Here is a 17,374-nt window from a genome sequence, read left to right on the forward strand (position 1 = left end):
GTTTTCATTAGCAATTAAAAACATCAGTGGAAAGTGTTTAACAGAGCAATCTGGGCTGTCTGTCACTGTGTGTCACTGTGCCCAGAGCAGGCAGCTGTGGCGGTGCCGCCTGTCCCTGTGCCCACCTGTACTCTGTCTATCCTGGTGCAGGTGCACAGCTCCAAGCCCAAGCAGCAAAGCTCCTCGCTTGGCATAGCACAGGAAGTCTGGCAGAGCCAGGAATAGAACTTCAATCTGCTGTTTTCCAGGCTCTTGCTTTTAGGCACAGCCCCATCCCACCTCTTCCCTGGCTGACATGCTGGCAGACGGCCGCCTCCTGCGTGCGGGGCCAGCTGCTTCTGCAGTGCTGTCTGACCTCCATACTCCAGATGTTTGAAGTTCCATTTCCCCCATGTTTATGTGAACTTTAGCAAAGTGCTTCTGGCATTTCACCAATGCAGCAGAGAGGAGGGAGGGCTGTTGTCTTAACTGTTTTCTTTCTTTCCATAAGAGGGGCCTCTCTAGAGCTGTTAAAAATCTCTTCCTCTGCAGGACTCAAACTCCATTTGCCTTCAGTTGCCATCTGCCAGTCTTACTTCCCACATTCCTCTCCCTGTTCCCAGACACGCTCTGTGGACCTCCCCTCCTTATGCTCTGTGTTGACATCATCTTCCTCTCAGTTGGGGAAAGTAGGGAGCAGGGGGTGAGGGTGTGATGAGATTTCCTTGTGTCACTCCAAAGAGGTTTCTCATTGATAGACCCTAATTCTGTGAGGTGGCACTTCACAGGTGAGACCTACTGGCTTCCATCAGGTGCCCCATTTTATCTGATCAGCCTCTCACATGAACATGCCTAAAATAACCGTTAAGAGAATAATGTGAGAAGCCTCTTTCCTTCAGTGCTGTCTGAGGGATGAATATGTATCCTCCATAGCAGTCCTCCCATTTGCACTTGGCACCAGGAAAGAAAAACCAGGCATGAACTCAAGTCTGGCTCTTGGACAAGTGGGATGGTTTCTTTGCTCTGATTCCTGTCCTAGAATGCTGTGTACCCGCTCCCAGCCCCTCTGGTCTGTCCTTGCCTTGTGTCCCTTTTCTGGTCAGCTTCTCCAGCAGAATGCATGACTTGATTTGCCAATAGGGTACTCTGAAAAGCATCTATAGAAATAATCCTTCAACTGAACAAGTCTCTCTTTTTCCTTTTCTGTGCTGTTGTATAGGTGTATATGCCACTCCACAGGTTGTGTTGTGGAAATTGGGGTCCAGTTGGGTTCCAATTCTCAGTGAATCCTAGTCTTCCTTCTGGAAGAAAGGCTAATGGTGGGGCTATTTGTCTGTGGCTAGTTATCTTTAAGCCTGTTTCTCTAGCTTCTGTTTTCAGTTTCTTGATTTTAATCCTTTTTTTCTTTTTTAAACACTTGTAAGCACATGTTCTGTTAGTCAGGAATCAGGTTTTTGTTAAGTATGCCTTGAAATTAATACAGCTTAAACTTACTATGCAACTGTGTGCATTCTTGTTTTACATTCTGTGCTTCTGAATTCTAAAAACATACAGTCCTGAATAAATGAGATGTCTGTGGTACACTTCACTACCTGACCACTCACCCCCTACAACTGTCCTGATATCCCAAAAAAAAATTCTATGTGAAGGTATAAAATATCTTCAAATGTTGCTGAAATCTGGTTTGCTTTATGCCAATGTGAGTTGCTAAGAGAATCTGAGAAAGAATTGCTAGTGTATATAAAAAAGATGTAAATTCTAAATCAGGGGCTAGCTCCACAGGATTGAACTGATATATAATCTGTGTTCAGACATAATTGAAGAAATAGTGATAGACAGTCAAAATAAGGCCCACAGTCAACACTTTTTAAACCCTTCTGTTTATTGGATAATATTAGTAAAATGCATTATTAGCATTGTGATTTAAGTTTTATATGTATATTTATATTTTATGTATAGAAATGTATTTTGAAAGTGTACCTTTATGTATGAGTTACTTCTGGAAGTGGGACTTAGTATTTCTCTCATTATTTTTTCTTTGATCTCTCTAGTGCCTTTCCCCCTCTGCTGGTGACAAACATTTTATATGGACCATGAAAGTTGCTGTATATATCTGTGTTGATGGCCTTAGTTCATCGTCTCAATCTGTGAAAGCTCTTGAATGTGAGTCCTCTGTGCAGGAAAAGGAAGGTGGCATATCAGATTACATGAGATATGGCTTATCTGGCTCCTCTGGCCTTTTACCTTAAGAGGCCTGGATTTACCAGGACTTCAGGAGATGAAGCTTTCTGGAGAGCCTGGCCTACTATTGTCACTTGTGCCACTTGTCTGTATGTTGACGAGAATGTGTGAGAAACTTCTATAAACCTACCAAAAACATTGCTGGGTTTCCAGCTCTGGAAATACAACTCTTAAATCTATTTCAGTTGCCTCCTACATTGCCAGCACCCCATACAAAACAAACACACAAGGTAAAACTCGGATGTCCAAATGCTTCAGAGTGATAGGAAACCTCAATTTCATGGTGCGGGTTCAAAAGACATGGCAGGATAATCTGAGGGTTCTCAAATGAATTTATGTAGTGGTGTCCAGGCAACTATTAGCCTAAGTGAAAATTGGATTGAAGGACTGTTCATGTGAAATAAAAAGGTCTTGAAATCCTTGTATTCTAAAAGGAATTTGGGGATTTGGAAAAAGCATCTCCCTTTTTCTTTTCCTCTAGTAACTGTTGCTTGTTGCTAGCACTGGGTTTTTTCTATGGATTCACTGATAAATTGATACATAGACAGTGCTTTAGCATACTTGATTCTGGTTACTGTCCAAGAGGCTGTTAAAAATACCTTAAGATGGTCTCTTGAAGAGGGAATTGTAAGAAAGGCAACTCCCCTTTTTATTATGAAAGTGAAAGACAACCAATATAAAGCTTCTAGAACAGTGCCTTCATATGACATTTGTTCAGAGCTAACTAGGAACTTGAATTTCACACAATTGATAGGCAACTGGGCACAATAGAAGATTGCATCAGTCTTCTGCCTTAAGAGACAGGATTGACTCCCCCAGTCCCTGATAACAGAGTAGTACTTCAAAGTTTCTTTCATTTTTTTTTATATGCTTCTCCCTTGTTGGTTAACTTAACCAGGTGTCTGTGCTGAAGAACTGGGAAGAGGCTCACCAAACTGACCAGTTTTGGTCTGTAACTGAGTTGGTGTGGTCACAGCTGTGGTATTCCAACAGTTTCTAGTCAATGGAATTGGGGGTTACAGTTCCCAATGCCAGTACAGCCTCATACTTTGGGGGAGATGCCCATGGAATAAATGAGTGTGCACAGTGGCGCCCACACTCTGCTCTCTGTGTGTCCTGTGAGGCCAGGCCTGCTTAGTGCTTGGGCTCTCCTGGACAAGAGAGGGAAGTAAACTATTTCATTTCTGTAGGTAAACTTCTTGAGTTTCTTGAACAGTATCTTGGTGGGGATCAGACCATATGTAAGCAATAGTTTCAAGTCAAATACTTGAGTTGCTAGTGCTTTCATCAGGGGTTGGTGAAATATGCAATTTGTAATATTGTGTAGATATCTGATTATACATTATGTCATAAAACCCCAAACTACTCACTTGAGCTTTTTCATGCCTGATGTGCCTTGAGCCCGTAATTGTTCTTCTCTGTAGAATATTTATTTGCAGTTTAAATATGTTCACATTTCCCCGTGTTGAATTTTCTTTACAAAATAACAGCATAAAATGGTGCTCTCACTGAAGTCAGCTGTCTGACTGAGCTCATTAAAGCTGGGGATTTTACTGTTCTTTTTGTAGGTCAAACTGACTTCTTTGCAGGTGGCCTGTGCAATGTGCATTGTCCAGGTCTCTTCAGCGCCTTTACTCAACCATAACTCATTTATTTAAAAGGTCTTACTAAATATGCTTTCTTTCTGGAAGTAGCAGTGGAATAAACTTGTATTTCTAAAACAGAGCAAGTTGATGTTCTTATTCTCACCAGTTTATTTTCCTTTCAGGGAAGCTTATTGTATGAACTATATAGGAAGACAATGAAATCTCTAGTTTTGGAGAATGACAATAAGGGTTATATTAAAGCTGGGTTTGGGAACAGATTGCAAAGAGTGAGGGTTTGGGTAGTTTTATTTATTAAGGGATGCTGAAAGCACCTTAGTGTTTGTTTCTTAAGTTGTTTCCTTTGGTTAGTACACTTTATAGTCTGGGTGTGTGAACTTGTAGAAAACATTTGTTTGTGTTACAAAGTTTTAAACTACATATATTTTACTGCTATGTATGACCAATCAAATCTGAAGCTGTGACTAATTTTTTTGTGGACAGTAGAATGGATGCTACCTTTCATATTGAAACATAAAGAGGTAAGCTTGGAATCCAGACAGTTGTACCAGAGGTTGAGGAAGGATACAAAACTTTCTCTGCACCACTCACTGTCCCATGCATTGCATAGTTCTGTTGACAAAGTTCAGTCTGACACCTGTGCCTTTGCCCAGTATTTTATGTCACATCAGGCACAGTTTCTGCTGAAAGAAGGTACTGTATTTGATAGATTGCTGTGATGTGATATGTCAAATCTAGTGTTCCAGTTGGCTTGTCTTGACTAGAGGTCTTTGAGGTTCTTTTTCCTTATGCAATTCTTTTATCTTGTACTGGCAGCAATTCCCTTTGGTTAAGAGAATCTTGCTGTTCAGGTAGAGAATGGATGAAATTCTGTTCTCTCCATTCACTTGGAATTCAGTGATGCAGTGTTTAGCATACAATCATTTAAAGTTAGAAGGGACCAATAAGGATCATTGAGTCCAATTTCTAAAGCTCATCCATATGACTTAGTGTCATCTAGGTGCCCCGTGAACACTGACAGGCTTGAGACCCTGACCACTTCCCTGGGAAGCCTGTTCCAGTGACCAACCACCCTCTCAGTGAAGAATATTTTCCTAATGTGCAGTCTGAAATTCCCCTGACATGGCTTCATTCCATTTCCTTATATCCTATTGCTGCTCAGCAGAGCAGATCAGCACCTTCCCTTGAGGCACTGCCCTCCCTGAGGAAGTTGTCAGCTGTGATGAGGGCACCCCTCAGCTTTCACTTCTCAAGGCTGAAGAAGCAAAGGGACCTCAGCCACTTGTGTGGCTTTCCCTTGAGACCTTTCACCATCATGGTCACCCTTCTCTGGACACACTCTGATATCAGTCTGTCCTTCTTGCATTGAGCTGCCCCAAAATGCACACAGGACTTGAGGTGTGGAGCAGATTCCTTTGGGGAAGTACAGCACCAAGTTTGTGCAGAACAGTTTGCTGAGCCTCAGGACATGTGATTACAGCCAGTGCAGTAGGAAGATGGGGGTGCCAAGTGGTAGCAGGTCATGCTGCTTGCATGGCTGATATGTCTGGGTTTTGTTTGTATAAAGAAATTGTAATCTATTCTGCTGACATTTAGGTATGTATAGCACTGATGCCCTGTAATCAGGGCTCTACTTGCCTGAAATAAAGTGTTAGTAAGAGACCCAACCCTATATTTAACCACAAACTGAAAAAGCAACATAGAGAAACAATGTCAAAATTACAGAAAGCTGTTGCCAGTAACATTTGCTTAGTCTTCCTTGTCTCCTTGCTTTAGAGAAATTGGCATCTTAAGGAAGTCTGTGGATTGTGATCCTACATTCCTTCTTCTCTGAGTGAGTTTAAGGAAAAATTGAAAAGTTACTGGCTTGCAGCTCTGTGTGCCACAGGGCATTTGTTTGTATGATGTGAAATTCCTTAAAACTATTGCATGAAATGGCCTGAAAAGCTGTCATTAAAAGTAACCTAAAGACTTTTTTTTTGGTCTTTGATGTTTGAATGTTAGATTTTTAAGACCTAGGGAAAGTCCTTGAAGTGACTTTTTGCTCTTCCTTAAACTCCTAAATTTGAGCTTCAGTGGTTCAAGAGTAAAAGGATTTTAATTGTTTTTCTTTTTCCTTTTTTTATTTTAATACCCCCTTTTTGTGTGAGCTTTATTAAAATGTCTAGATACCCTTATATTAGCTTGGCCAGAGCTAATAGAGCTTCAGTCTCTATTTATTGTAAATTGTTTGTTCTGGGCTGGCATGCCCTAAAACATGAGTAGAGTGGTGTCTGCAGCACAGGATAATAAAAGAACAACTATTTGCTGTATCATTGCTGTGCTTTACTTGGCCTTGAGGCTACTTCTAAGGAAGCAAACAGTTAAAATTTAACTCCACATCCTGTTGTTCAACTGTCTGTTGTTTTTTTTAATTTTATATGATTTAAAGAAGACAAATAGTGGAGTCAGCTAATAATTAACAGTTCCTTCAACCAAGCTTCTGGATTAGCTGGTGTAGTCCCTGGCACTCAGTCGAAATGGCAAAGGGGTTTGTTTCACGAGTTCATTTAAATTTGCTTCCCAAAGGAAACACATTGTGCTTCTGGAAAGACTGTCTTTTCTCTCTTCTCCAAATCAATACAAAACTGGGCTTTGTCTCACTGGATTATGTTGTCTAGGAGTGAAAATCCCTGCCCTTTTCCCCAAATTTTATGCTATGTATTTGTTTCAGCATAGGTCAGAGATACCTGAAGCTGGTCTGACTACTTGCAAGTGCCTGTTAGCCTGTGCTAACCCATGCCAGTTAGCCATACTTTGCTCCTTTCCATCTTTGATATCTAAAAGTAGATTTTGTGCATGAAATCACAAACCAGCTACTGTTCAGCTGGCTTGTTACCGTATCAGAACAAACACTCATAGCTGCAGATGTCAAGTGTGACCAGAGCTTTGGGAATGGTCTGTTTTGGCTGTTACCTGGTATATGTGGCTTGTCTTTTTTGGAAATTTAACTGTTGACTGGCTGGAAAGCTTTGCTGTCCTACTAAAAATTGCTTGTGTGTTGAGTTGTTCCTCTTTTGAAAGTGAAAAATATCACATATGACTAAACAATAAACTTCCACATGAATATCAATCAGATAGAAATGAAAATAGAAGAATGACCAATTGTCGTGTGCTTTGTTTTGCATAATGTTCACATAAGACTTAATAATATGCAGATCTAAAAAAAAAGCCCAGCAATTTCTTGAAGAGGTAAGATGCTGTCTAGTAGCTCTGACAGGCAGCCTATTGCTCTGGGCAAAGCATATGCTGTGAGCCTTTGCTTTGCATAAGGATAAAATCCTGCCTTGCTTTTCCAGTGCACCAGATGTGGTAGGAGTTAAAGTCTTGTTTGCTTTGAACAGCAAATTAGTCTCTTGCACAGGCACATCTGAATGCCTTTCAGGATTTACATATGTGTCCTGTTGCTGGCCCTGCTCTGTGATACAGATACTCTTCTTTTTCTCACTGAAATTCATGCCAAGTCCTTACAGATCACTGTTCCATACTTAATTTTGGATAAGCTTTCTGGTAAAATTAATATATGTAGTATTTTCCTGCTCTAAGAGGTATTTTCATTAACAGCGATTTGTTGCAATATTACTTGAGTCAGTTTCTAAAGCATGTATGGTACAGCATCTGTTCCTGGAATTTCTCATCCTCTGTTCCAGTAACTTACAGAACTTTCATTGTCCATTGAAGGGAGGAAAAGTCAGTTTCATGGACTACCTGCTAGAAGAAAATGGGTTTTTTTTGTACTCTGAAGGGCTTTGTTTTGTTTTGTCTTTTTTCTTTTGCTCTCAGTGCTAAGAGAACTCTTACCATAAAGATACATTTTTGTCCATCCACTGGACAAAGAAATGAGTTTCATAGTAACAGCAGGTTTGGTTTGTGAGGATTAGGTAGAAGCATGGATTTATTTCTAGGGACCTAGCTGTATTTTCGAGAACCCTACTTTCAAACAGTGTTGTATGTTTTTTAAATTGATGTTCTCAGCCTCCTAAATCGCTATGTTATTCAGGGGACTTTAAAATTGGTGCTTTTTCTCTCACATGCAGTGCTCATGCATTACAAAATATGGAGACTTGCTTATTATTTAAGAGTTTTGTAAGATAGTTTGAGACCTGCAGTTATCATTGAACAGAAAGGTTCAGGTTGTGCAGATAAACTGGAAGAGAGATGAACATGTAGCACAGCCCTCATAATTTTTCAGCTAGATCAAGAAAACACTGAAAAGGCAGAACTAATATGTATGTTTCAGTCTCTGAAAGGAAAAGAACAAATAACAGCTGCATTTGAAAAAATTAGACTAATCTCATTCTTTAGTCTTCATTCTATCATCTGTGAAATTGACTGCCGGAGAAAACATGGGTGCAGGGGGTGGTACCTGATGCTGATGTAGGTAAATACTTGATGTATTGGACTGTCTTATTTGAAAAGGCATTTTTAAAATTCCTGACTTAGGGATTTTTCAGAGTGTGAGCATTTAGAACAATAAAGCTTGTTCCAGAGTTTTACTGGGATATTTTATTTATTCCATATAAGCTAATGCAGACATACACACTTAATGTCTTGCATTACTCTGGAAAATTACAACTCTTATTTCTGTTAAGATTCTGTGTGCTTTCAAAGTAAAAGAACCTTTTGCAGTGTTACAAGTACTCTGTTATTTAGCTTGCAGCTGTGAAAACAAGATTGATTGGTATCACTGTTCTTAGGTGCTTTCTACCTGTATTCCTGCTTGTAATCTGCAATGCTGCCTATCAGAACTGTTAAGGAAGGGTCTTACATTTTTTATGTCTGTGTAGTCAGGAGAATTTAAGATTATTTGAGCATGTGCACCAGTTAATGAAAAAAACAGTTCAGCTGAAGACATTTCACAGTGACTGCTGAATGCTGGCTTTCCTAGAAATGTTAATTTCCTGAATACTAATCTTGCTTTTTTTATCTTGCCTCATATAGGAGCAGAAATATCAGCTAATTTTGTCCTTCATCTTTGACTTTGCTTCACTAAACAAAACCTTGCCCATCACAATATTCATTTTAGATTAAACCATTTCTAGATATGTACCAAAATGAGGTAGGAGTTAGGATGATGAGGATTTTTCTTTCTTTCTGAACCTTCACCTTTTTTTTTCCTGTAATAGCCTTTCTAGGAAGAATTTATGCTTATAGACTAAGATTGATTTTCCTCAGTGGATAAAGTGGTGGCTTGAGAGGTTTTGCTCAAAGGGGCATTTTGTTGTCAGATACCATCTCCTTCAATGAGATCCTGAGGTTCTAGTAGGTACTTAAACCAGTACATTCAATCCCTGAATCTCAAAATAGGCTTCCTAGAAATGGGATTTCTGTGACATCCAGTGCTTGATTTGCACTTGTTCTTCAGCTAGGGTTTAAGCTGTGATTATATTCCATGTAGAAGATTGTGTCTTTTATGTGAAGCTTAGTTTGATTTTTCACAGACTACTGGACTGATCTTTATCTCCTTTTTTTTTTCTGAATAAAATGCAGCATATTTTATATTCCTTTACTTGCATCTTTAAAGCTTTGTTTTATTCTTTCAGTAAAGCTGCTATGAGCGGTATGACTGAAACTAGGACCAGTGCTGAAATTGGTCCCTACCTGTGCAGACTCTCACTCTGATATGCACTGATGGCTTTGCTGAAAGAAATTACCACACAGACTTCCCAAGCTGAGTCCCCTCCGGGGCTCTGAGCAAATTGCTTAGCTTGTCTGTCCTGGTTTCCCAGCTGTGGAGTTGGAGTAATTTATTACCGGTGTCAGTCATAAGGACACTGAGGGTTAATCTGTGAGGACTGTATCTGCATAGTGTCTTTAGGGTGTCAAAGGAATAACATATAATTGTAATTTTATTATTAATATTGGTTATTTCATTAAGGTGTAATTTTCTTACAAAGTTTGTGTAGATTAAACTCATTTCATCAATAAACTGGCATTCTTCCAGCAGCATTAACATTCAGACTCTTTGTCTAACAGTGAAACCTAAACATGTAGCTAGCTCTGTAAAGAAAACAGCAAATGCCTAAAGAAACCCATACTTTCTTGTTTTTAATCTAGACTGTGGACATCCATAAAGAAAAGGTGGCTCGCAGAGAGATAGGCATTTTGACGACCAATAAGAACACATCAAGAACTCACAAAATTATAGCACCAGCGAACATGGAACGTCCTGTAAGGTATATTCGAAAACCTATAGACTACACGGTGCTGGATGATGTTGGCCATGGCGTGAAGGTAAGAACTCCTGGACACTTGAGGACCCAAAATAACACAGACCAGGAGACAGGGTCGGGGCAGAATGTTACTGGTACTAAAATGTGTAGCTCCTTTATGGTAGGAAGGATTATGGGTGTGATATGCTCCCACATACAAACATTTCAGTAACATAATGGATTGTTTTACAGTGAGGGTTTTTTGAGCAATGTTTTCCTTACACTTGTGACTGTAAGTGACAGTCACAGTGTCAGGAAATAATGGCTCATGATCTTAGGCTAATGACTTGTCAAAAAACCATGACTGACTTTTAAAATTATCACTACTTCCTCCTCTGCCTTAAGTTATCACTGCCACTCAGTTTTTCTCAATAACTAAAGAAATAAAGGAAGTCATCTCTTATGGGGAAGTTGGCTGTTGGGGTTTTTTGGTAGGTGAACAGAAGAAAAAGGGGCAGCTAGTTTGCTTTTAAATCTCGGTGGCATTTGATGTCTTACTTCCATTGGACAGCCTAACTTTCCTTTTCTCTAAATAAAAACTTTAGTAAAATAATGGCTACCTCTCTTGAAATGGTTGTAGTTGGAGTGAATTAATATAACACCATTTGCTCCCTGGTCATCTTTTTGTAAAAAATACTTTTGTATCCCTCTAGATCAGGTGTTCAAGGTCTATTCAGTTTGCAAGTGTCTTCTCTTGGATGGCATTAATTCAAAACCTGTGTATCCTCTAAAGGATAGCACATCCCTTGATGTGCTCTGGTCAGTGAGTTGTGCAGCTGTATCAGCCCATCATGTGTCCTTTGAATTGCTGAGCTTGCTGAACAGATCTTTGGAATGACTTGGCACAGCAGAGACCAGGGAACCTCCTGCTTCATAGTAGCCCTCCAAATGTCCACAGGAGTCTAATTCCAACACAAGTTACAAAGCAGTTCTATACCATGACAGCTGTAGACTATGAATTAATGTAGTGACTTTAGACTACCTGATTTTTTTCATTTATAGGTGAACCTTTATTAAACCTGTAACCCAGGATTGTTTTTCAGTAATAAATGAAGCCAGTCTTGATAGATAAGTCTTGTGTAGAAGCCTGACACAGACAGACGTGTTCTGAATTGCTATAAAATAGAAACACTCGAGTCAGAGAAACTGATGATTTTTCAGTACAGCCTGCATTTGAGGAGAATGTTCTACAAATAGAGAGTACAGAAATTCAATGTCAGGTCATTGGTTTCTGCATTTAAGTGCTCCAGGGATCAAGTGCTGTAGAAGACTTTAAAAGTCAAATAATTACTGTTAGTCTCTGAAATTGATGCTTTGCTGAACTACTTGTGTTATGCAGACTCAAAACAGGTTGTTTGATCCACGAAGGCTGAGGTTATTAAGGGTTAGCTGTTGCATCTTCCAATATCAGTATTTGCTTTTGGGAGTACTACTGCCCTTATTCATGTGACCCTCTTTTTTTAGTGGGTGCTGTTTACTCATTTCTAAGTAGTTCTTATGGAATGGTTTTGGTAAAGGGTTTTTTTGAAGATTAGTTGTTTATTCTATACTGAAAGCTTGGTCTTTTCAGAGGTAAAAAAGCCTCTAGTAATAACCAAATGGCCAACTCAATTACAAGACAGCTGCAAATTTTAGCTTGATATTGTTTCTTTGAGTGACTTGCCTAAGTCTGTTTTGCACCTGTCAAAGGCATGAAACAGTTGGTATTTTCTATGTAGACTTGTTCCACAAATGAAATAAACTGCCAGCCAGACGTCAGGTATGTAGTTCAAGGTGGCTGCCATTGTTAGAGACACTATTGAAAAGAGTGTGCTGAGTTAATGACACAATTAAATGTTTTAGCTGTCCTATTACTTGAGTTCCAAGAGTGTGACACACATCAAGATTCTGACGGAAGTAGCTTACTTAGTCTCCTAGATGTAGGCAGTGATGTTACCAGAAAATCAAACCAAAACAACTTCAGAAGCTGGATCAAGTCCTGTTGGAAGTCAGCACAAAGAAAGATGATGCTGAGAATCTGAGTTGCCTCTTGAATCTACAGTTAGGGGAGAACATACAATAAACTGAATTACAAACTTGTCTTGTCCAGAGTGTGGTCTTAAAAGATGCTTCAGTCTCTGTTAATTCTTATTTTCTTGAGCAAAGATTTTACCCCAAGTTGGACAGCAAAGTGTTCAATAAGGCCTTAGAAAGCATGTTTTTCAAGAGAAAAAGAAGTTTGAGGTCTGCTTAGAACAGTTGTCAGTTTGACTAACTTGCAGGTCCTTGAATGTTTTCTGTTGCACCAACTGTCAATAAGATACAGCACAACTCACATATTGGCATTTAGGTATTAAATAAAAATTGTGCAACACTTTGAAATCTGTAGATGACAATTTATTGCTGTTAGTGGGACTCTGTTCCAGTGTAGGATTTGATAAAGAAACATAAAGGAAAAATACAAGGAGGAGAAATCAAGGATATTGGATTCAACTGGATTTTACCCTGTTTCTGCTTTTATGTATTTAAATATTGATCCTAGGAAAAATGTTGTTTAAATATGCAGCATAATTTATAGGGTGATGCTGAATTGTTTCATATGGAAAGTGTAGATAAAAATAATGTCTCACAGAGTTAAATAATGAAATTAGGGAGGTGTGTGATCCTCAGGGTAAGTGCTGTCTTCACCATATGTCTTCCATCTGAGCAAATGCAAAACCACCTTGTGTGTATATTCACACTTCATTTTCTTTGTCTCTGCTTGTCGTGGCTGTGTAGCAAGGATGCAAAAGCAGATGCATGTGCTTGGGGCATGGAGAAGGGCTCTGCATGCCCCCCTGTGTCTCCCATGCATGCAGCAATTTCTGTGGGGGCAGGTGAGGGTGGAGGTGGCAGTGGTGGGTAGGCAGCTGCTCTCCATAGCAGTTTCCTCACTGATGGGAGACACTTCCTTGGAAGGCAGTGCTGTTCCTCCTCCAGCAGGATCTGGGTTGAAAAGCTTTTGTGGAGCATCCTAGGATCACAGGTACTTTCTCCTTCAGTCTGAAACCTCCATGGCAGCCCCAAAGTGCCCCAGCTGTTGCACTCCCTGCCCCTTCCCTTTGCAGGGACCAATACAGACAATGTCTCCAAAAGTTGTTTTTTTTTTTTTTTTTTTTTAATATACATCCCTATGAAGCTGAGGCTGGCATCAGTCCAAATCACGAGGGCTTTTTAAGTTGGTTTGCTAGCAAGAAAGCAATCCTTTGCAATACAAATATATGTTGATGGCTCCAAGAAACACACAGGGAGGCATTTTTGCTGGTCTGTTAAATGGTTGCTCAGCTGTCACCCTCAGGCATAGGGGAATGTAGCTAAAGTAATTCTTTGTAAACAAGAGTAAGTGTTATCTACCTTCCTGTGTAGAGCTTGGTTCAAAATTATTAGGCAGAGGCTACTTTAACATTTCCTTCCTCCTCTTCTCCTTTTTTTTTTTTTTTTCTTTTGTGAAAGGAAAGAAAAAAATACTGTGCCAGCAAATAAATAGGTCAAACACAATTACTCATACAGAAAATCCTTAGTTTAAGAGCGGGGAGAAGGAGGAAGCTTTGGGAGCTGCCTTAAAAACCTTAACTTCCCACTTAAAAACCGAATTCAAATTGGCCTTTGAATTTATAATAATCTTCTTTTTGAATAGAAGGCAGGTGGAATTGCAGCAATTTGTAAAATGGCAGCCAAGTAGGAAATTGAAGTGATGATGCCTTATGGTTAAAGGCAGATAAAATGTTGAGTGCATGTCTAATTGAAATGCCCAATAGCTGTAATTGGATCAAGTTTATTTTATGGAACTAATATTTCTTCAAAACCAAACTTCAATTGTGTATGAAGATTGATCCCTTTTCAGTTTTATTTTTAAGGAAAAAAATTGTAATTTTGTCACCATAAAGAAATTTTCATTTGGCACATGAAAGCTGTAAGAAGCTTTTGTGCCCAGAAACTTAAACAGGAGTTAATCATTCAGAAATCTTTCTCAAGCAAATGGAAGTTGGAAGGACTCCCTTAAAGTAGGGATTGGGTCAGAACTTGACAAACACTAAGCTTAGAGAAGGGAGTCTTGTCTTACCCTTCTCAGCATGTCCTACTTGTCTGCAGTCCATGCTTATATCTGTGTCAGTGCAAAATGAAAATGCAGATGAGATGCTGATGGGAGGGTGAAAGGCTACCTAATCAAGCTTACTTATCCTTTAGGATAAGACTTTTTATGTGTAGCTGCTGGAATATTAAATTTTAAATAATTCACTCCAATAAAACCCAAGTGAGATAGAGATTCTGAGCTGGAGCTGCTGCTGCCTTTGTCCCCTTCCCAGCCTCTGTCAGACATTCACGCTTCAAAGGATGTCATGTTGCCAATTTCATTAATGTCACATCATCCCTCTGGGTCAGGCCAAACAGTAAATATTGCTGTAGGGTAAAGAATGCTTCTCTGGGGGAAAAAGGAACTTCCTGTTGCCAACTCTAATGACTCTGTTGTGAGTGTTAACACTGTGTGCTTTCCATAGGGCACTTGCTACTGCAAGTCAGAAGTGTGCCCAGTGTCATCTGATATAATGTAGGTTTCAAGCCTTTCAGCTTGCAAAAGAAACTTAACACTTTGAGGTCTCTTTATTTTCTAATTTTTTTATGCTAGTCTTACTTTATTGTAGTTAGATTCAATGTCACCAACTCAACTGAAAAATCTTGAACATTTTAAAAGCAGGAATCTAGGTATCTTTCTCTGAACAAGACTCATGAGTGCTGAGAGGACAATGTTATGTTTGTCTATCATCCACAACAGGTTTTTGTATGCTAATTCTTTTTAATTGGAAAGTTAAACAAAAAAAAAAAAAAGGAAAAAAAGAAAAAAAAAGAAAGAAAGGAGAGAAGCAATACTGAAAAAATACGTCTGGTTGCTGTTAACAAAGACTGATGACTAGGTTGCAAATATTAGCAGGAGAGGTTAAATTTCCCTGAAGAGAGAGTTACCTACATATGTTCAATTTTTAAAGAAATACTAATTTAAAACCTGCCTTTCCTGAAAATAGTCTGCTTTACTACAGACTATAAGGAAATGTAGACATTCTGATAAGAAAATTGACACAGGCGTAATTTCTTTAAAAACTGCACAAAACTAGTGTGGCAGAAGTGTTTTACCCTGAGTCTGACACCCATATACAATCTGCCAGCTGAACATCTTTGATTGCATATTCTACCAAACTCTGTATCTTGATTTCTGTAAGGAAACCATGTTCTAGGCTTGGTACTTTATCATTTCCTCAGGCAATCCCTACCTTCACATACAAGCACCTTTCCAGCTTCTGGTTTTTTTTGCTCTATCATCATGTCATATTTCAGAACTGCCTCACCAATGAGAGAAGAGGCAATCTTGTGCAAAATTGCCTTCCTGCACACACACAATAGCATTTCTAAAGGTCTTTTGGCAGCTACCTTTTTGTAGGGCCATTCTCCCATGACTCATAAAGGAAGTACCTTTTTAAGTAAAAGGGAAGTTGACTAAAGAGTCAAGAGTGACCAAGTGGGGTTTTTTTCTGTTGTGGTTGACAGCTGTGATTATTGGTCAAAGATAACCTGTCTTAGGCTGAATATTGCTTTTACAGACCCCATGGATAAAAGTTTCAAGTTTGCCAGATAATTACTATTAATGGAGATCAGACTGGTACACTTTAAACCCTTGTTTCCATTGAAGAGCATTTATATTGGGTGGTCTTTAATGACCTCTTTCAGTCATCCTAGATATGGCAGGATGAAGAGTGAAATTGGCTCTTTAAATTCAGGAGTCAGAGAAATAATGACTGAATACAGCAGGGGAAGTACAACCTGCATAGAGATTTGAAGTTTTTGCACTCTGAAATTGTAGAGTTCATAGCTGAAATGTGCAGGAGAAACTTGCTGAATACCAGCATGATAAGGATTTTGCTTCTGTGTGCAGGTGGTCTTTTGTGTCCTTACAGATAAATTTGCTCACATAAGTGAGTTACTTGCAATCATCCCTACACCTAGTTTTCCAAGCACAGTTTATAGCTCAAATGATAGATTTATAGTTCCCTGAATCATGACTAATGTTCCCCCATGACCTGTTACTTGGCATGAAAACTATTAAAAACCATTAAATTGCTGCCTTCTGAGGCCAGCCAGTGGAGTCCCTTGATGTCTTGACATCCTCTGACTACCAGTGGCTACTTTTGATCTCCTCACACCCTTTTCATGCCAATCTTGGTCTTGTCCCTTTGACCTCAGGTATAGCAATCTGCAGTACTGCCTTTGGCAGCAGGTGTTTTTGTACTCTTCAGACCACCAGAACTGAGTATGCTGGAACTGCCAAAAGAGTTGCCTTAAGCAAATAAGTCTCTTGGTACTAGCAGTCATTACTTGCCCTTGCAAACCCACAGCTGAAGTTCTGAAGTCCAGGTGCTTTGAATTCCTGGCATGAGTTACAGGAGCAGCCTCAATTTTGGCTTTGATAAATGCCTTGCATGGCTGTTGCAAACACCTGTTCTGCCTGTTGCTTTAATTGCTTTGCTCCTTTCCAGCCCATTGCTGGCTCTCAGTCCTAGGCCAGCCTGCTCTCCCATGCTGTCCAAACCCTATGGATGTGTCACTGCCCTAGTTGTAACATTTTGGAAATGAGCAGCATTGACTCTTATTTCTCAAACCTGAGGTTGTGGTTTCTTTCTCCTAGTTTTGTGACAGCCCTTAAAGCTTTATCCAGGACAGCCACATGCTTGTTGGGTTTTCCCTGGAAAGGCAAGATTTTTCTGCTTGCTTCCTTAAAACATCATCTGCTGTATCATTGCAAGAAACCCCAACCAGTACTGCTGCCTATCCTGTTTCCTTTCTAGGAACATCCTGGTCTGCTAGTTCTCACCCTCAGCATCACAAGCATCCCCAGCAAGCCTACAAACTGTTTTTATTCTGATGTGTGTCACCCAGGATGCTGGTACTGGGTTGAGAACTGTCTCCTGTGTGTGCAGTAATACAAGTAGCAGGAGGAGAAGGGAATCATGCTCCTCTCAGCTTCTGCTGGAGTTCTCAGTAATGCTCTTCATTTGACTAAGCTTTTTCCATTTTACACCTCCTGTCTCTTATTTTATACCCTCTCAGAACAGTCTCTTCCCTCTTCAAGCTGTGAACTGTGTGCATGCTACCCCTTCTCCTCCTCATGCCCTGCATGTCCCTCCTTCCTGGCTCTGACCTTCCTGGTACTGATCAGGCACTTGGTGATGGTCTGTCCTCCCAACAGGCTGGCTGCCCTAGAGGCATTTGTAGAGAGATGCTTGCATATAC

The 17,374-nt window shown here is 39.8% G+C and overlaps 1 protein-coding gene across 5 annotated transcripts in view; it reads left to right on the forward strand.

The window, feature by feature from the left end:
• Positions 1–17,374, forward strand: part of ABI1 (abl interactor 1) — a 77,347-nt gene that overhangs the window by 38,991 nt on the left and 20,982 nt on the right. For 4 of the 5 annotated variants that reach the window (XM_054654788.2, XM_054654732.2, XM_054654723.2 and 1 more), the window contains exon 3: positions 9,921–10,097. The exons of the other annotated variant lie outside the window; for it this stretch is intronic. In XM_054654788.2, the coding sequence (XP_054510763.1) occupies positions 9,921–10,097 (177 nt within the window). The remainder of the gene's footprint in view (positions 1–9,920; positions 10,098–17,374) is intronic. 5 annotated transcript variants of the gene reach the window in all.

This window comes from Agelaius phoeniceus, chromosome 1 (genome assembly GCF_051311805.1).
Source record: "Agelaius phoeniceus isolate bAgePho1 chromosome 1, bAgePho1.hap1, whole genome shotgun sequence".
NCBI classification, from domain to species: domain Eukaryota; kingdom Metazoa; phylum Chordata; class Aves; order Passeriformes; family Icteridae; genus Agelaius; species Agelaius phoeniceus.